Below are 21,606 nucleotides of genomic sequence, written 5' to 3' on the forward strand. Positions count from 1 at the left end.
TGCAGTTTTTATTTTCGTGAATCCACCAGAGGCTGCTGTGTACGCCTTTTCAGATCTTAAATTTCTCTCGCGAGTGCCATTTGTGCCTGCTGTTCTCAAATCCACCAGAGACCGCTGTCAACTGACTGACTGACTGATCAACTGACCCACCCTCCTCCTGCCCTAAACCCAAGCGACAATGTTTTAAAAAGCAATCCAGAAAAAGAAACACCCTTGCCTGATTGTTACCACGTTTGCAAATTTTACCACATTCTCCTCCTGTTATTTACTTGTTTATTTTATTCTTTTGGCTTCTGGTTTTGTCTTACCAGCTTTCTGGAACCGTTCTTCGCTGAACTCAAACCTCATCGTCGTGGTCAACTCTCTGTGTCTTAAGTCCGCTGACAAACATCGTGAGCTACTGGACAAACTGGTAACCGCGGGAAAGCCGTCCCCACGGAGGTAAGCGGTCAGCTTTTAAGCAGGAGAAGGAACACCGTCATATAGGGCTGCACGATTCATCGAAAAAAGATCACAATCTCGATTCAACCCTACACACAATCTTAATTCAGCTTTTCTACCATTCCGCCAATTAAATTTTTAGGGTCAGGAGAGATGCATAAAGGCAGATGCAAAAGTCTTCACAGCAACATGGACACCTTCAAATGGCGTTAAAGGTGTCACATACTGTATTTATAAAGCATATAATAACCCTAAAAGATCATTTCTGTCTTCATGTAATGATGTATTCGCGGCCGCGAAATCACACATACTGACCGCAAGCTGTTTGTTTACTACCAAGAGGATGCGCGCGTGGTCGCGAATGATGCCTATTTGAGTGAACAGAACCTGCATAGGCTGTGAATAACAGGTATAAAGTTGTAAATATTGTTCAGTTTGTTGCACAGAGCGATCGTTTGAGAGCTGCGCGGGAATGGCAGCCATGATGGCAGCCATGAGCCGCACTCGGAAGTGGAAGTGTAACTTGGCGCATGTCATTTAAATGACCATATCGCATTTTAGAGTTATGATTACGATAAGCATTTGATATGTTTTTTCTTTCATAGCGAACACAAAGTGTTGTGCATGATAATAAATGTTTAACAGTGTCAGTATAACTACTCTAGCCTATATAATGTTGAATATAATGCATGAGGGAATCTGATAATGACAAATGTCTCATTTTACCAGTGAATAAAATGGTCTAATAGTGTTGTCAATGACAAATGACAAGCATATGTCTGAAACACAATAATTCAACTCAAGAATTATGAATAGTTGTATTCTGATGTCATCACTTTACTGTGAATTATTGACCAGGACAAATTTAAAGTCTGTTCAAGTCAACTAATCAAAGTCTATACAAAATGTGGCGTTTTAACCAACAGTAGACCTACACACAGGCCTAATATTATTAATGTTGTTTTACCATATGTTTGAGAAATAACAATAATAGCAGCCTACTCATATTAACCTTTATTTGACACCTACAGAATCGTGAGAAAATCGTGATCTTGATTTTAAGCAAAAAAATAAATAAATAAATCGCGATTCTCATTTTAGCCAGAATTGTGCAGCCCTACCACCACACTGCCCAATAGCATTGGTTTTAAAGACGAAATGACGCCATACATACTTCTGGCTACATAATTCATGATCTCCACAAATGTATATAGGGGGCGTTTTCAGAATGAGCCTTTGTTGCTTTTTGTTGCTTTTTTTTAAAACTGTTGTTATATATAGGACTGGACAATTTAGAGCAGAAAATATAATAATTGTTGTATGTTTGTCAGGCCAAAATTCAGAAAGAACTTCCAATCACATTCTTTTCTCCAGGTTAAACCTCGTTTTATTTTGAGAGGTATTAGCAAAATGAATAATGGTGCTTTCAATCCAAGCTAGTAATAACTAGTAATAAGTAATGAACAATATATACTCATGAATGTATATACTACATCTGAAAGCAGCAGTACAAATACAACCTGTTGAACCACTATCATTAGCAGTACTGATATTTGGAAATGCATAGTATTGCAAATTATTTTATGGATATAATAGAGAAATAGACCCAACTGTTATGTAATGTGTGCTGCTGGTTCTGAGTAACTGGCTCATGCATTGAAAGGCATGTGTTCAAAATTAATGATAATTATCATTAATGATCTATTACTAAAGAGTAAGGTCAGCAATGTGTCACATACTGTTATAAAATGTATTGCTTTCTGAACTGTAAAGATTAACTGTAAAGAACTAAAATTATTTTAAATGCTTTAACTCTTTATTGGGCAAGGAACATACATGGAAATTTCATTGACGTTAATTATAATTTAATAACAGTATAATTTTGGATTTTCATAAAAGTTCTTAAATCTTGTAATAAGCCAGGATTTTTTAGATGAGTATTTCAGTGAGTGCCCTATGAAGGGTTAAACTGGCAACAAAAAGCTGAAACACCCCTGAGAACATAAGCAATTACAGTTAAAATGGATCAAAAAATGAATGAATGGCCAGGTTCCAGTCAATCATCACCTCTAGAAAGATCAAATATGATCTAAAATGACCTGAAAGTACAGTTACAGTCAGAGGACACTTGATAGAAGCACAGCTGTCAGTAAGAAGTCTCTAAAAAAATCACCATGGCTGAAAAACGGCATGTGCAGTGAGAGTAAAATTGTTATTTTTAGATCTAGTGATTATCGACAGTATGTCAGACGACCCCCAGATACTAAATTCAAGCCACAGTTCACTGTGAGAACTGTGCCTGGTAGCTCAAAACCTTGAAACAAAGATGTTTAATATCCTTTAGTACTAGACATATTTATTGTTAACCAAGCAGCATCATGGACCAGTTGGAATACATCAAATTACTACTAATAATCTTGGCTCATGCTGTACCAATAATACACCAAAAATGGGGTTTTAACAGGACAAGGACCCCAGACAGATCAGTATTGGTTTCAGACAAAAAAAATGAAGCAATGTAGTGGCCATCTCAATCCCCTGAGCTTAACCCAATTGAAAGCTTGTGGGGTGATGATAAAAATGCTGTTTCTGAAACAAAACCCAGGAATCCACAGAAACTGTAGCATGTAGTTTGTTGATCCTGGGCGGAAATACCTTTTTATATAGGTGCCAGAAGTTTGTTGACTCATCAAAAACAATGGCTGTGCAACAATATATATTACAGTAATTTAAGCTGAAGATTAAAAAATGTTTTGAAAGTATTTTAGCTTTTTTGATACTGATATTTTTTGAACGGATTCATATACATTTTATTGCCTCCTGTAGAAAACATACATCATAAAATATACATGGATTTTTATTATTTTTTTAATTCCTCAATGATTTGATTTCGAATTAAATGTGTAATGTTTTTGTGTAATGTGTAAAGGCACTGCTGTTTATTAAAACAAAACTCTAACTCCTGAAAAATAGATAAAAGGAGAGTGTAGGGAAAATAAGAACTGATAAAACTATTTTCAGTTTAATTATGTTAATCAAAACAACTCCTGACTTAATATGTGTGTGTGCGGTTCTTTTCCCCCATGCAAGCCCCCATGCAATCTACAGAACTGCACACAAAGTCATTGATAGATAACCCTCAGAAACACTGTAAGTAAACTAATAAACATTGCTTGATTGTGTCTCTTCCGATGTCCCATGTTTGTGAAAGTGTCCCACCCACAGCATTGGATGCAGTCAGTGAGTGTGAGTCACTCCCAGAGCTTCATATGATAGAGCTGCAGGCGACATGTTCAACTGAGCCCAACATGCTAATTTTACACACCGCAGTCGCTCTGCAGCCAACACTCCCTCTGCTCAGCATATGTGTGTGGGGTTCGAAGGCGTTTGGACTTGACCAGAATCAAATAATTAAAATAATCATAGAACATTTTACAAATTTGGCCATCAAAACAATATGCACGTTGCCTCCATCTGTTATCTTCTCAAAATCAAGTCTAGGGAGGTAATTGTACTTGGATTCAACTCTATTTATTGTGTTTATATGCATATAAACGCAAATATAAGATAATTGGGAACTTATCTGTAAAATTGCCTTAACATTTTCATTTAACAGTATGATATAGATTAATACAGTTTAATATTTTACTCAGGGTATATTATAGACGTGAACGATTACACAAAATAAGTGATTCATATTCAGAATGTTGCTCTAGATGTCAAATTGAGGTTGATACATTATTACATATGTTTTGGACATGTTCCAAACTTAAAACCTATTGGAGAAATATAATACAAATTATTAGCAAAATTGCTCATGTTAAGCTTCCACCTGATCCAGGATTTATGTTACTAGGGGATGAATCAGGAAAAATTTAGGTTTAATTAAAATGGCTCTGATAGCAGCAAAGAAATGCATTACTATACAATAGAAATCAGTAGAACCAAGTCATATTGTATGGATTTAGAAAAGAATGTTTACATGTATATTAAAATGATTCTGTCAATTGTTTATGCAAAAATAATAAATATATTGATTAAAAAAGATGCTATGTGACATGTTATAGATAATTATCTTTATGTTTAATGAAATATTAATTTGTTAATTTGGAGCAATGAGGGGTACTTAAATAAAATGTATTTGTGATGGATGCATAATACACATACAATAGTGTGATTAATTTAGTGTCAGCGCCATTTAGGAGTGTTGAACTGACACAGGAGGCTACCCTCGAGGTCCATAAGGGAAACTTTGTAGTAACGTTCCAGGAAATGTCTTATGTAGACATATAGTAATGAAATATTATGTAGTGAAAGATATTTTGACTGATGAAATGTGTAGAGAATCAAAATACGATTGTGATTTGTAGAATAAGAGAAATGATTGTAAATTAAGAACCTTTATTTTTAAGAGATTAGTTTCTGTGAAATTCACTCACCCCCCCCAAAAAAAGAACATAATGATACACACACACAGGCCACTGACTTTATTAGGTACACCTGTCCAACTGCTCCTTAACACAAATTTTTTATCAGCCAATCACATGGCTGCAACTCAAAGCATTTAGGCATGTAGACATAGTCAAGACGATCTGCTGCAGTTCAAACCGAGAATCAGAATGGGGAAGAAAGGTGATTTAAGTGACTTTGAACGTGGCATGCTTGTTGGTGTCAGACGGGCTGGTCTGAGTATTTCAGAAACTGCTGATCTACTGGGAATTTCACTCACAACCATCTCTGGGGTTTACAGAGAATGGTGCGGAAAAAAGAGAAGATTTCCAGTGAGCAGCAGTTCTGTGAGCGCAAATGCCTTGTTGATGGCAGAGGTCAGAGGAGAATGGCCAGACTTGTTCGAGCTGACAGAAAGGCAACAGTAACTCAAATAACCCGTCGTTACAACTGAGGTATGCAGAAGAGCATCTCTGAGCGCACAACATGTCCAACATTGAGGCGGTTGGGCTACAGTAGCAGAAGACGACACCGATGCCACTCCTGCCAGCTAAGAGCAGTAAACTGAGGCTTTCTTGGCACACTTTGGGCCTATTAGTACCAATTGAGCATCGTGTCAACACCACAGCCAACCTGAGTATTGTTGCTGACCATGTCCATCTCTTTATGACCATACGCCATGTCGTAAAGCACGGATCATCTTAGACTGGTTTCTTGAACATGACAATGAGTTCACTGTACTCAAATGGCCTCCACAGTCACCAGAGCTCAATCCAATAGAGCACCTTTGGGATGTGGTGGAATGCAAGATTCGCATCATGGATGTGCAGCCGACAAATTTGCAGCAACTGTGTGATGCTGTCATGTCAATATGAACCAATATCTCTGAGGAATATTTCCAGTACCTTGTTGAGTCTATGCCATGAAGGATTAAGGCAGTTCTCAAGGCAAAAGGGGATCCAACCCGGTACTAGTACGGTGTACCTAATAAAGTGGCCGGTAAGTGTACACTGTATATAAAATAAAGATGAATTAGACTTATTTATTCTTTCAAGATTTTAATGGTAATTGCAATACTTCAAATTGTAAATTTCCTTTGCTCAGAAAATTATGTATTGCAAATTGCATATCATGACTGTCCTGCATGAAATCATAATTATTTTACTTCCTCCAACAGGTGTCACCAAAATAAAAAAAAACTACTTTGATCTCTTTGTTTAAATTTGTTAAAATGTCTATTGAAATACTATTGAAATCAGCTATACATGCAAAATAAATATATTGCAGAGGAACCAAGACAGAGAAATTGAGACACTGAGGATATTTAAAGTGTTAGAGAGTGGAGGAAATGTTGAAGAACAGAAAGAGGAGTCATTGTTACAACATATTTCTGTTCCTCAAGCTTTCTTTTGGATTTTAAAGGTTTCAGTAATACATCTTCAGGCAGTGTGGTTTTGGGCACAGTGGGTCGACTCTGTTCATTTCATCTTTCATGTGATCTGCTTTTATATGTTATGCTGAGTAAGTACAGCTGAATCCTGACATAGACTTCAGTGATGATGACAAATCATTTTCATCTGCTCTTGTTAAAACACATAATTTCCTGCTTCTTTTTATAATAAGTCAAAACTGGATGTAATTGAGTTACCTCCTCTATTTTTTATTCTATCCAGCCTTGATGGCCACCATTCTCTATATAGTGACAAAACATTTTTCCTCCCTGAATGAAATGAACACAACCATGCTCCTCAATGTACATTGTATGAACCTGTTTTCATATATATATATATATATATATATATATATATATATATATATATATATATATATATATATAGCATCACTTTTCACTTTTAATGTACTAGGTCCTCTTTTCCATTATTTTCTAATGTACAGGGATGCACAATGCTTTCAATGGGAAGCCATTGGTATCAGTGTACAATCGTGGAATTTGTCTATAAATTATAGGGAATAGCAGTGTCTTTATCACATGCATTGTAAGTACATGTTGTTCTTTTTTATTGTTGTAATCATATGATTGACACTCACAATAATTTTATGTACTACACTTACTCTAATCTTAAAGATGTCATAGAATGTAATCTGGATATACCTACTGTAGGCATAGTTGAATAATTCAGAGTTCAGTGCAAGGAAACACCAGTGCCTTAAACACCAGTGTTTTCTTTATTCTCATTGAAATCCTATGAGTGTAAAATCCCAGTGAAAATCAGGTTATGTTGCAGACAGGATCATTAATATAAATGCTCCATGCAGCGTAATTGTGCAACCAGAATGAATCTAGAGTCAAGGGCCCTGTCGAAGGATGAGGGGTAATGGAAATGTGTGTGAAAATGAGAGTATGCTAATTTGATTGTCTGGCTTTCAAATTGCCTGGTAAATTGTCTAACGTCACCATCCCTTGTCAGGTTTAGCAAAAAGTTTTAGACCCTATGTGTATGTATATAATAAATCATGTGTAAGTTTTAACTAAGAAGTTTGCACACTCCTGATTGGCTGCAATTTTGCTTGCAGGCACAGCATTTCCACTTTGAGTGAACAGAAGAAATGTTGGTTGCTGGAAGTAGGGCTGCAACTGCCATAGACAAACTTCAATGCCAACCATTATTTCATATTGTGGATATTACTTTTACTTACTTTATTTATAACGTACAATAATACAACGGTTGACCATTGTGCTGTACACACCTTGGGTTAAAAAATATCAAAAATAAACAACAGCTGGTAAAACAGGATACAGTACAACCAACATTGCACCAAATATCAAATGCATACCGCAGAAACAAAGATAGGCACAATAAGATTAAGTTCCTCCCAATTTAAAAGCTTTATCTAAGAGATGTGGTTTGAGTTTCCCTGTGAACAAGGATTCAGTAGAGATTGTTCTAATAGACATAGGTAGCCCATTCCACATTTTGGGACCTACTGTACTACAGAAAAAAGCTCAGTCTCCTTTTTTCTTTAGTTTGGATCTGGGGAATTTGAACATTTTCGGGTTCGATGACCTTAAACATCTGCCAGAAATTTTAACAGTAATAAGGGTAGAAATATAAGCCACTGCAAGACCATTTAATACCTTAAAAACATACAGTAAAATTTAAAACTATATTTTAAAACATATCGGCAAGCAGTTAAGGGAGCACAGGATGGGGGTAATGTTCAAGCTTATGGGTGCCGGTACAGGGTGGTACAAATAATGTTCTTTAAGAAACAGATTTGTACCTTTGTAAAAATTGTACCAAATATGGTACCGAAAAGATCTCTTATGATACTAGTCTGTACCTTTTATGGTACAATTGAAATGAAGGTACACAATTGTTCTCATAAAAGGGTACAAACGTGTTGAACAACTCCTTCTTTATTACTATATCTATCTAAAAATAAATATTACTGGAAAGGCAAAAGTGATTTTATGAATAATTTTTATATTAAAACATAAATCATCATTTAAAAGCATACAGTATGTTTAAAGAAACTCAGAAACATAAATTATTAAGTTCTATAATACAAAACTGATAAAACATGAAACTATAGGTGTTGTAAACTAAACATTTAAGGCATTTTAAATAAATGTTTGGTAAGCGTTTTCTGATAAATACATTTTCATTATTGACATCTGTACCTTTTGGTGTTTGCTTTCCAGTACACATGTGAGCTGGCAAACGTCCTGCATATGCAAACTGTTCATGCAGACATTTTAGTATTGTAAAGCTAATCAAACATTGTGCATATCTTGTTACAATACTTTTGCATAATTCTATTTCTATTTTAAAATTAAGTAAATTAAATAAACTTTTAAGTGATTACAAAGGTATTGTGTGAACATTGGAGAATTTGTTTTTATATTGCACATGGGAGAATGCGTCTCTGTAACATTTTTGTGAAGTGTTGTGAAATGTTTAGCAGAAAATAGATCTTTTTGTTTATGTTAAAGTATTTTTATTCTTTATTGTAAGTGGAAAAGGTGCATTTAAACAAAAAGAAACTTTTTAAAAAACATTGTTTAAAAATGTATTTGATGTTTTATATTTGCTAAAAATAAATTGACGCATTTTGGATAAAGCAAAATGCCTTTAAATAGTTATTGAAGGAACTTATTTGACACTGTTAAGGTACAAAGTGTCAAGTCACTGTAGTGCACTCTCAGAAATAAAGGTACAGGAGCTGTCACTGGGGCAGTACCTTTTTAAAAGGTACATATTTGTACCTGAAGGGTCCATAATGGTACCTCAAAGGTACTTTTTAGGTACATTTGGACACTGATATGCACCTTAGAGGTACCATTGTGGACCCTTTGGGTACAAATATGTATCTTTTGAAAAGGTACTGCCCCAGTGACAGCTCCTGTACCTTTATTTCTGAAAGTGTGGTACCTTCATGGATCAGATTTGTACCTTTTGAAGGTAAAATATTGTATCTGCAGGTTTTAAAAAAAAGATACATTTTGATTCCCCATACAAAATCATGTCCTTAAAGGTACAAACTGCAATGGTACAAATTTGTTTCTTTGTCTTATGGTACAATTTTGTCCCATAAAAAGGTACTGCCCGAGTGACAAGGGTTTGCACCTTTTTTGGTACAACATTATACCATTTTTTCTTAGAGTGCATGAAGCCTAGAGGTAACATTTTGGACCACTTGAAAACTATTTATATAGGATTGGCCAATACCTATATAGATTGAGTTATTATAATCCAAGCATGATTATATAAATGCATGAATTAACCTCTCAAATTGAGCACGAGTTAAAAAAGCCTTTTACTTTGGCCGATAATCTCAATTTAAAAAAAACAAGATTTAACTACTGCATTTACCTGTTTGTCAAATAGAAGAGCAGAATCAAGGATGAAACCTAGATTTCTTACAGATGGTTTAATGTATGATATTAATATGCAAATCTCTTATTAATATTACAATAGAAAAAGATAAAATAAAATAAAATGTATAATAGCGTAATATAGCACATTTATTGTGTATTGCCATACACCCAAATCGATTTAAAATCATGTGAGGGTGTCTCTACACACCACCACCAGTGTGCAGCATCCACTTGGATGATGTGACTATACAGCCACAGGACAGTGGCGTCAGTGTGCTCACAACACACCAGTAGGAGGTGGAGAGGAGGGATGGTGATTGAGTCAATTAAGTGGATAGGATGATTGGGAGGCCATGATGAGCCGATGGATGGTATTTGCCCAGGATTCACCCCTTATCTTTACAAAAAGTGTCATGGGATCTTTAATGCCCACAATGTCAGGACCTGAGTTTAACATTTCATCCAAAAGATGGGGTACACTGACAGTATAGTAGTGTCCCTATCACTATAATGGGTAATTAGGATTGTACCATTTTTTTGCACATTAGTGAATATGCAAATATTATAAATTATAAACATCATGTCTAGAAATAAACAAAAAATAAAAATATGGTCATGGCATTGGTTAATAATACCTTCTTGATATTTCATTAAATATCATAAGTAGTCAACTTTTAACATCACAGACCCTGCATCTAAATATGTATTGGTAGTATTCAAATTAAACATGCCTAATGTATTTTATTCTTCATTCTATACACATTCATATTTTACTCATAGTAACAATGGAAAATGCAGCACTTATTCGGATTTCCAGCAAATATATTGCATCAGCTATGAATATGTGATCACATCTGATGTCTTGGTGAGTTTGCGATGATTATAGGTTGTGGAGTCAGTATCTAGAGCATGTCTAGCCACTTCTAAAATGGTTGATCGGCATATAATAGTGTTTAGACAACAGTAATGTTTACATTAGGCCATCACACAGTAATGAGAGGATGGAGCACTTGGGAAGCTTTTAACTCAAAAACCTCACATAGACACACGCATTACATTCTTCAGCACTTACACACTTTGCACTTAGAGGTCATAAAATCACCTATAAGAGGATCCCCAGAGCTAATGCACTTATATAGACATACTCAAACATACAGCTAGTCAGCCATGCATGTAGAAACTACTTCTAAAACATCTAGTGCATATACATTTCTTATTTATTTGGTTCTCAGGTTGCAGCCAGTCATAAAATGTGTCCTAATCATGCACATTGCAATTTAGAGTCAATAAGGCAGTCAGTACTGGCATACCTCCCACCATGTTTGCGATTTTGAATGCAAAACACATATGCAATTTACAGAAATCGATCATTTTAGGTGTGTTCTCACTTAAAATTTAGTCTAGTTTTTATATTCTATGCAGATTTCATATTTCAGGTGAATTGCAATTCATCAGGGTTGCTTGAACGCAGACAAAGACCTGTTTTTATCCAATTGTTTGGTGCAGAAAATTGTTTAAAAATTCGTCCTCATATACAGTACTTAACAAATGCACCAACAGAGCAATCAAATTCATCTTTATTGAACCAAACTTGCCAAGTGTGAACCCATCCTTACACACATTCAGGAATAACGAACATAATTAAAGAGATGGTTCACCCAAAAATGAAAATAATCTCATCTTTACTCATTCTTCACCTATTCAAGTCCTATTTGAGTTTCTATCTTCTGTTGAACACAAAAGAAGGTGTTTTGAAAAATGCTGGTTGCTGGGACCCATTGAATTCCATAGCAATTATTTTTCCTACTATGGGTTCTTCAAAATATCATCTTTTGTGTTCAACAGAAGAAAAAAATCATAAAGTTTTAAAAACACACGAAGGAGAAAATATGATGTGGTAGCTAATTTATTTGGTGCACAAAAATCAATAAAGAAAAAAAATATAAGCATGATTATGATCTGTTCAAAAGAGCATGGCAAGTGTTAGGGATGACCAGATCCGAACTTGTGATCAGAAATCGGGCCAATCACAGACTCAATTGGAATTGAACATTACCTCCTGATCAGGACTCGAATATATATATAATATAATATATAAAGTATAATATATAAAGTATCATAAAAAAAAAAAAAAAAAAATATATATATATATATATATATATATATATATATATATATATATATATATATATATATATATATATATATATATATATATACTGTATATATATGTGTGGTTGTGCGTTTGCCGCCCTCACTCTTCTCTATTCTGCCTCTATAGACGTGCCGGCCCTGTCCCTATGCCCTATTCGTTTAGAACATTCTAACATTTTAACTTAGAGTTATTAAAAAAGCATTAAAGTCATCACTCTTAGGTGTAATTTTAGGTGTAAGTATTTTTACAGTTCAGTTTTAGCAATCTTCATGTTTACAATTGCGCTCCCTTCGCAGTGCACTTTGAGAACATTGATGTCATTTTGAACACAGCCGAGTGAAATTTATGTTACATATCCAAAGTTAATATATTTTTTACAGTCATTGCTTCAAAGCTTATAAAATAAAACATAGCATACGTTAATGCTTTTATTGTATAGTAGGTTATTTATTAAGAAATATAGCCTACTGTATATGACATGGGCTTGTTGGTTAGAACGTTTCTGCAGTGGTTTACATGTCAAATTGTAAAAGTAGACTTAAAAAAAATAAAATAAACAATATGCTTCTTATTATTAATAATGATAATAATAATCATCATCATCATTATTAATATTATTAAAGTAGGATTTTCTTTCATTTCCTAATAAATAATAAATATTACATTTCATTTCTTAATAAATAGCCTCATTAATTATTTAAATATGATATTAGAATACGTGTTGGCTTTTGTAAGTGATTTTATGTTTTAGAATAGAATATGTAATGTTTTGAGTTATATGTGTAAAGTAAACACAGGCCCAATATTTGCCATTTACATATATTTCAATTAATATGGAAAACGAGTGCATGCTTTTACTAAAACTAATATTGGATTTTTTTTAAATACGTGCGTGTAAAACAATATAATTTGCATAAAGAAATTATGGGGTTCTTCTCTAAAGATATTGTTACTTCACCCCATTTACAGCGTCAACATGGGCATTTTACAATATAACTAACGTGGTTCAAATGATGGTTCTGCGACAGAGAAACTACGGACTTTGGGAAACACTTGTCATTACATCAATCTTTTCCCAAACGATGCATCGTACTATGATAGTTCAGCAGCAAGTTACGTCGTTGTTTGGGAAACCCACCCCTGATCGGGACATCCCCAGTAAGTGTGGTAAAGCAAAACAAACAAATGGTAAGAAATAATAATATGGAAAATGAAGACATTACAAAACAAAAATAAATGTGAGTTGAACTTTATTTTTTTAATGAACAGGTTATTTTACATTTACAGAGGATATAGGAAAGAGGTAATGTGCACAGAAATTGTCATTAGCACAAAATAAACCCCAACAGAGAGAAGAGGACACTGATGTGAAATATATTACACAGCTACTTAATAAATAAATAGATGGACATGAACTATTGATTTGAGTTTATATTATATTATTATGTGAAAAGACCGTTTGGGGTATAAAGGAACCACCTCGACATGTTTGTTATTGCGGTAATGACTTTCTGAATAATTATGTAGATTAGTTGCAAAAAAACACCACCGCATGGACATGAACTATTGATTTGTGAGAACAGTTTTTATTTTAGTGCCTTGTAGAAAGTGTGGAGAAACAGAACACAATAACAAAGTAGAGATACTGTGTTGCCTTGGAAAATGGTTATTATTCAGAAATATTTAAAGATTCTAGTGCTGAATCAGAATCCCGTATTCACAGTATATAGACATCTTGTTCTGTGTGTATATGTAACATGTATATATTATATATGGGTGATTCTAGAATTGCTGGTACATTTTGCAGCTTATACATTTTTGCAAATCTATTATTTTTCAAAAATAAGAACTTTAATGAAACAGTGAATAATAACAAGTGATCTCTAAAATAATTAAGTTTGTATACAGTGTGTATTTAGGGACATTTTTTCTGGAAAATATTAGCTTAAATACTTTCACTTATGAAATGACTAAGCCTAATTTTCACTTTTTGAGTGTTTACAAAGAAAAACGTCTATTTTCTGTATTATTTGTCATAATAAAAAATGTGTCTATTCCAAAATAACCTGTAAGACACTGATTGAAAAAGCATGTGACTTATGATTTCACTTCCTCTAGCAGAAAACTCTGGAAGGCATTGAGGCGAGTCATTTTTCTTTCCTCATTAATTTGTGCAAATGTTTAGCATAGATTACCTATACTGTATATCAATTGTGTTATCGTGATATTTCAGTGAATCTCTCAATCACATCGTAAAATCAGTAATATGATGAAATTATACATTCACCGGCCACTTTATAAGGTACAATAAATATTAGGTCCAACTGCTTGTTAACACAAATTTCTAATCAGCCAAACACATGACAGTAACTCAATGCACTTACGCATGTACACGTGGTCAAGACGATCTGCTGCAGTTTAAACTGAGCGTCAAAATGGGGAAGAAAGGTGATTTAAGTGTCTTTGAACATGGCATGATTGTTCAAACTTGAGTTTAAACACTAGGGTGTACAGAGAATTGTCCGAAAAAGAGAAAATACCCAGTGAGCGGCAGTTCTGTGGGTGCAAATGCCTTGTTGAAGCCAGAGGTCAGAGGAGAATGGCCAGATTGGTTCGAGCTGATAGAAAGGCAACAGTAACTGATATAACCACTTGTTACAACTGGGTTATGCAGAAGAGCATCTCTGAACGCACAACATGTCCAACCTTGAGGCGGATGGGCTACAGCAGCAGAGGACAGGGACCGACTCCTCTCAGCAAAGAACAGGAAACTAATGCTAAATTTTTCATAGGCTCACCAAAATTAGACAATAAAAGATTGAAAAAATGTTGCCTGGTCTGATGAGTCTCGATTTCTGCAGCGACATTCGGTTGGTGGGGTCAGAATTTGGCGTCAACAACATGAAAGCTTGGATCCATCCTGCCTTGTATTAAACGTTCAGGCTGGTGGTGAAGTAATGGTGTGGGGGATATTTTCTTGGCACACTTTGGGCCCACTTGTAACAATTGAGCATTGTCTCAACACCACAGCCTACCTGAGTATTGTTGCTGACCATGTCCATCCCTTTATGACCACAGTGTACCCATCTTCCGATGGCTTCTTCCAGCAGGATAACGCATGATGTCATGCAGCGCAAATCATCTCAGACTGGTTTTTTGGAATATGACAATGAGTTCACTGCACTCAAATGGCCTCCACTGTCACCAGATCTCAATCCAATAGATCATGTCAAAATGGACTAAAATCTGAGGAATATTTCCAGTACCTTGTTGAAATTATGCCACGAAGGATTAAGGCCATTCTGAAGGCAAAAGTGGGTCCAACCCGGTACTAGTAAAGGCTGATTTACACTACTGCGTCAAGTGCACACGTATGGACCGGCGCAGCCTTCGATTGGTCGCAGACCCCTCGCCGCAGCAGACACACCTCTCAAAAAATGTAACTACATGTTGCAATGGCATTTTCCCAGTTCCCGCTTCTGAATGAGTGAGTTTGAGCTACTTGCACATTAAGGTAGCATTCAGAAAAAACACCCGCAAAGAAACTCAACACAGGAACATAACATAACCTACTGCCTGCTAGCATTTCAGAAGTGTTATTGCAGAGCAACATAAACAGCACGCAGAAGTATAAATGCACGGCTATGCACAGGGTTGGCGCCGTGGGTCACAGCAATCGCTCGACACAGAAGTATAAACCAGCTCTAAGGTGTACCTAATAGAGTGTACATAGAATTCAGTTGTAGACATGCCATGCAGTATTGATTTGAGTTAAGCCCAAAAGGTGGAAAATGTCAGCACTGTTATTGTTAACTATTTTATTCTCAATAAGTTAAACAACAATTAGTAACAGCATCAAATGTCCCTATCACATTTAAGCATTTAACATTATTACACATTATTACTAAATTAATTTTAATGTAAAGTACACATTTGTTATGTTTCATTCCTGGTTTAAGTAAAATTAATGCAAAATACTTCAAATGTACCAGCAATTCTAAAATGGGTGTGTATATTCAAAAACAAAGATATTCTGATATTCATTATTTTAAACTTTCAAAACAAAAAAATATAATTGTAATTAAAAAATCCTTTAATTAGCTCTCAAATATCTGGATGCCAGCATATCCACAAAGACACATCCAGCAGCAAATGCCCTTCTCCTTTTGTTAATCTCATGCACACACATGCAGTCATGCACACATTATTATTCTCCATCTGTCGTGTATGATAATGCATGTGGTTTTATGACATGGTTCTATCTGTCACAAGGTCACCCATTTTGTTCTGCCCACAAACCTTCTGCGCCTTTAACATAGGAAGTAGCATCTAGTGTGGTATTAAGCCACTTCCTCCATGCAACAACTATCTGGGAGAGACAGACAACGTTGAAAGAAACACACCCTCACCCACTCAATCCAACATGCGCGTTTGACCAGTCAAAACCTTGTGAATCATACGAACGACGCTGTGCTTGTGTGTATTTAATTAAGCTCCTGCTAAAATAAGACAATATTTAAGTGAGCTTCATCTCAAGGGCAATTTCAGTACAATTTAATTTGATATAACAGACTGAACCAAACGCTGACATCAAATCAAACAGCAACACAAATGACAGCCACTCCTATCACAAAAGCACAAAGGTGGAGAGAAATAGATGAGAAATGGAGAATGAGGAGGAGTTGGAATAGATCAAAATATACAGAGCAGCTAAAATATGACAATCCTCACCAGTTCAACTGATCCATAGTGTTTCCGGCTGAATTCTCCTCTCCTGCACCCGAGATCCTCTGACGCTGAGCTGAAAAACAGAGCAGATAATCATTCACAATGATTCATACAGTTTTAACCACAAGACCTTTTTCAAGCATCTCTGATATAAAGCAATATAAAAAAATGACTTGATTTGACATTAAGCCATGTCAGTCTATTCATTCTTTGGAAAGGATAAGCTCAAATGTTTTAAAAGGCTTATTTCCTAATGATGTTCTGCTATCTTGATTCATTTCAACATGTGATCATGCAAAGAGTACTAGCATTGCAATATCATGACTAGAAACCTGCATTGTAAAATGTAGAAGCCCCGCCCACTTCTGTTCACGGCCACGTAATGTCACAGTCTGACACGTTCTGAGTGAAGTAGTTTCAGATTATTAGAGAGAACCACATGCTCAGTGACTCAGCTGACAACATCACACATCTTCCCAAAACCTCAGAGGTTTGCACTCATTGAAATCACTTCACAGGAAGACCGTACAGGCGCAAGGTGTGTAATTTCTCTGCTAGTAGTGTAATAAAATAGCAAAATACTGGCAGATTTTATGAAGGTTTCAAAAACAGTCCGAACTAGATGAAAACAATAAAAATGGCCAACAAGTCAAGAACCGTAATATTTAAAAGCACTCTTAAAATAAAGATTCCAGGAAGAACTAATAAGTTTTTTTTACAATTATGCCATAGAAGAATATTTTTTTGCTTCCCCAAAGACCCTTTTTAGTGAAATTTTTTAAATTTAAATTCAAAATAATTTAATACCTAGATCTAAAATACTTTTTTCACTACACAAAATGTGGAATGAAAAGATTCCAATAATATTAAAGGGGTGATCCGTAAAAAATCACGTTATTTGTTCATAGTGTATTACTTTAATTATATACTGCTATACTCAGCTAACATGAAAACGACTGTCATATTTTCCTAGCTCCTCCGAAAGCCCGCCCTCAAGAGGCTCTAATTGGTCAGCTAACATAATGTGCTGTGATTCGCAGATCGGAAAAAGCGTCACGCCTCTAGCATGGGCTGTGCCTCTGCTGTGTAAATACTGTCAGTCAGAGTAGCTGTTAGCTGTATCAGTTTAAGCCTGAATCAGACAGAAAATGAAAAGGACATAGATGATCCTAATGCCTGCTATCTAAAACAAAAATCTAACAAGTGTCTTTCACATGTATTCAGAATAAGCATGTCTGAAAGTAATATGAAAGTAATATGAATAAGTAAGCAAAAAATTAATATGAAACATTCACATATCTTTTGCGAGTTCATTATTTGAGGTGTAGAGTGCAGGCAAAGTGGCTGCACAGAGAGACATTGCAGCGCTGTTGAAGATAGTGGGTGTTTAGAGGGGTTTGACGGATAAATATGAATTTGTAGCTAGATTGTTAACGATGCCAAACAGCATTTCCTGTTGTTTACATCCTTGTTTACATTCTTGCTACAACAGACCGTTAACGCTAGACACTATGCATGTGATAGATCAATTTTAACAAAAATACATCCAGGTTGTGGCTCACAATTCACAGCTTCTGCTGTTATGGTTGAAGCTGCTCCTTCTTTGAGGAGGTTTTAGCAGAATCTGAACTGGGAGAGATTCTGGAAGCTCTCCTTTGTCAAATGCTAGCTATATGTTTTTAATAATTCTATGGGACAGAATAAAATTAAATTGTAAGCACTTTCTCTTTGTGTCGTGTTCTTTGGAAGCCCAAATACAGAAACAGAACAAGCTTTGTGGAAATAGCAGAGCTTGGACAGCATTTTAGCATTCTTTGCTATGACATTACAGTGCCTCTCTGGGTGTATTCGGATAACCTAAAGCGTTTGTGATCTCACTAACCCAGATGTAATCTTTTGTAGTCCCCAAACTTTGTTCGCTGTAAGCTTTGCTAAGTTAACTCTGTAAAAGCCAATGTCTCCCTTCGCATTGAACTTTGCATTGAGCGTATTACATTCAGAGATGTTGTTTATGTTCATACAGCTACATTACACGTGAACTAAAGTTTAAAATATGATATCGTTGGGGACCACCCCTTTAAAGGTTCTTCATGAAACCACTTATGCCAATAAAGAACCTATATATTTAAGAGCTATTTTAAGTTATTTTTAAAAAATGCAGGTGTATTTATATGGCAACATATAATGATTATATTCCTGTTTTCCAGCAAAAGTAAATCCATAGTTTTCAAGAGTTACAGCTGTATAATTTCCACTTATTATTGCAAGTAAGAAATCGTATTTACTGTTGTAAAATTAGTGCAAAAATTTATTAGTTGAATAGGACAAAAATAATGTTTTTTTTCTTTAAAAACTAGAAATATAGTGAAATTAATATGCTTACTTAGAGGCAGACAGTTGAGTACAAATCTGAGCACATGGTCTGATCTGAACTGCATGTAACATACTATAAGATCACCTTTAAAAGGCACTTCCAAGTGAAAACTTTCATGGAAAGCAGCCTTAGCTACTTTTGAGCCCTGTCCCTGTCTGCTATTGGCCGGACAAACGTATAGTTCTGCCCACAAACTCTTATCACTAGTGTAGCCAGTGTTATGTCAATGCTTGCAATGTTTACATTAAAAAAGTCAAGTTTTGATTACACCATCAAGTCACAGTGTTTACTTTTCAGCGGCATCATCCTACGACTTGCTTACTTTCAGATGTCAGTGTATATTAACTGCGATATGAGAAAGTATTTTAACATAAAAAAAATCTATACAGTATATACAAACACCAGCTTTAATAATGCTACTATTTCTACTTGTGATTTTAGCCAGCCAAGATTCAGTACTCCTCAAATTGTTTTCTTTTTTAAAAACATTTGCTCTATTGAAAACAGTATTTCCTCCCACTAAGGTTTAAACAATTTATATGCTGAACACTAACATTTATTATAGACATTCAAGTGCATGTAAATCGTGCATGTGAGCAAACACATTTCCTCTGTGTGAGGACTATGATTACATTTCCATTAGTGCAGAACGCTGCTAAGAATGTCTTTACAAGACAACAGAAGAGATTCTGTGCATATTGTGCATGTGTATATGGAGTTTAAAGAAAATCTGTGGACTTCTAAACTTCTTTTTATTAATTAAATATGGTACATTTGTTAAATGACTCTTGTATTTGTAGCTAAATGATATATAGAACTAGCCAAAGTATTTACTTTTTTCAAATCTGGGTTCTGCATGTGCAGATCCCATGTGGGAATGGTTATGAGCAATATACTTCTGATCGCAAGACTGCTGTTATGAAGCGGACAGGAGACAGAGGTAAGGAAACGTTAGGGTGTTTATTAAATGACAACAAGGAGCACATGAAGGATAGCCAGGAGGATCAGGAGTGATGTTGGGGTCTTTTCCTCCGTGGCTGGGTAACAGGAATACACGAGGATGGACAGCACACACCAGATACAGCTGACAGAGGATGACACAGACTTGGAAGGACTGGAAGACAGGACGATTCGGGTGGACCAGGAAGACTAGGAGGAATACAAAGAGAACAGGTAAGTAAAGCGTTTGTTTTAGCTGAGGATGACTACGCTGAGTGGTCGCTCAGTTGTCCGCTTTCGTCGAGACGAGCCCGGACAATGAGCGACTGGAGTGCTGTGCTTTTATCTGGTGCTCGTGAATGTGATGCAGCTGTGTGCTCATTAGAAGTCAGGTGATGGTGATCTTCGTGAGTGGGGATCGTGAGAGCCTGACCAATCCGTGACAGTACCCCCCTCCCCAGGGCCCGCTCCTGAGGGCCGACACCTCCGACGCCGTGGTGGTCTCCCTCTGCCTCTAGGCGCTGGGAACTCAGGGTGGCTCTCATGAAACTCCACCATGAGACTAGGATCGAGAATATCAGCTCTGGGAACCCATGTCCTTTCTTCGGGGCCGTACCCTTCCCAGTCCACCAGGTACTCCAACTGGCCACCACGACGTCGGGAACGCAAGATCTCCTTCACTGCGTAGACGGCTCCTTCTTCTAGGAGCAGTGGAGGAGGGGGTTCCTCTTCGTGGTCAGGCTCTGTGGAGGGAAGAACAGGATCGTGATAGGGTTTCAGGAGTGATACGTGGAATGTAGGGTGAATACGGTAGTGAGAGGGTAATTGTAGTTTGTAGGTGACGGGGTTAACCTGTTCCACGATGGTGAAGGGACCAACAAATCGGGGACTTAACTTGCGAGAGGGCAGTCGCATGCGTATGTCCCGGGTGGATAGCCACACCTTTTGTCCGGGTGTGTATCTGGGTTCTTCAGACCTTCTTCTATCGGCGGTTACCTTGCTTCGACGGACTGCCCTCTGCAGATGTTGATGAGCCTCGTCCCAGACTCTCTCGCTCTCCCGGAACCAGTGATCCACTGCGGGGACATCAGATGGTTCGCCATCCCAGGGAAAGAGCGGTGGTTGGAAGCCCAGGACGCACTGGAATGGCGTGAGTCCGGTGGAGGGTTGCCGCAGTGAATTTTGGGCATATTCTGCCCAGCCCAAATACTGGCTCCAGGAGCTCTGGTGACCACTGCAGAAGGTCCTCAGGAACCGTCCCACCTCCTGAATCTTCCTCTCTGTCTGCCCGTTGGTTTGGGGATGATATCCAGAAGAGAGGCTGACGGCCACACCTAGGAGCTTGAAGAAGGCTTTCCATAGACGTGAGATGAACTGTGGACCTCTGTCCGACACAATATCTTCTGGAATACCAAATGACCTGAAGACTTGATTAAAGATATTGTCGGCTGTTTCAAAGGCTGTGGGAAGACCTTTCAGAGGGATTAGTTTGACAAACTTTGAGAATCTATCTACGATGACTAGAATACAGGTATTACCTTCTGACGAGGGGAGGTCAGTGATAAAGTCCACTCCTAGGTGTGACCAGGGACGGTTCGGAATCGGCAAGGGATGGAGCTTTCCAGCGGGTAGATGACGTGGGCTCTTGGATTGGGCACAGTCCTTACAGCCCTGAACATA

General features: G+C 36.6%; 1 protein-coding gene across 1 annotated transcript in view; it reads right to left on the minus strand.

Moving 5' to 3' along the window:
* garnl3 (GTPase activating Rap/RanGAP domain like 3) overlaps positions 1-21,606 on the minus strand; it is a 104,979-nt gene that overhangs the window by 53,278 nt on the left and 30,095 nt on the right. The window contains 1 exon segment of the mRNA XM_056458044.1: positions 16,617-16,686. Within this exon segment, the coding sequence (XP_056314019.1) occupies positions 16,617-16,686 (70 nt within the window).

Source organism: Danio aesculapii, chromosome 5 (assembly GCF_903798145.1).
Source record: "Danio aesculapii chromosome 5, fDanAes4.1, whole genome shotgun sequence".
Lineage (NCBI taxonomy): Eukaryota > Metazoa > Chordata > Actinopteri > Cypriniformes > Danionidae > Danio > Danio aesculapii.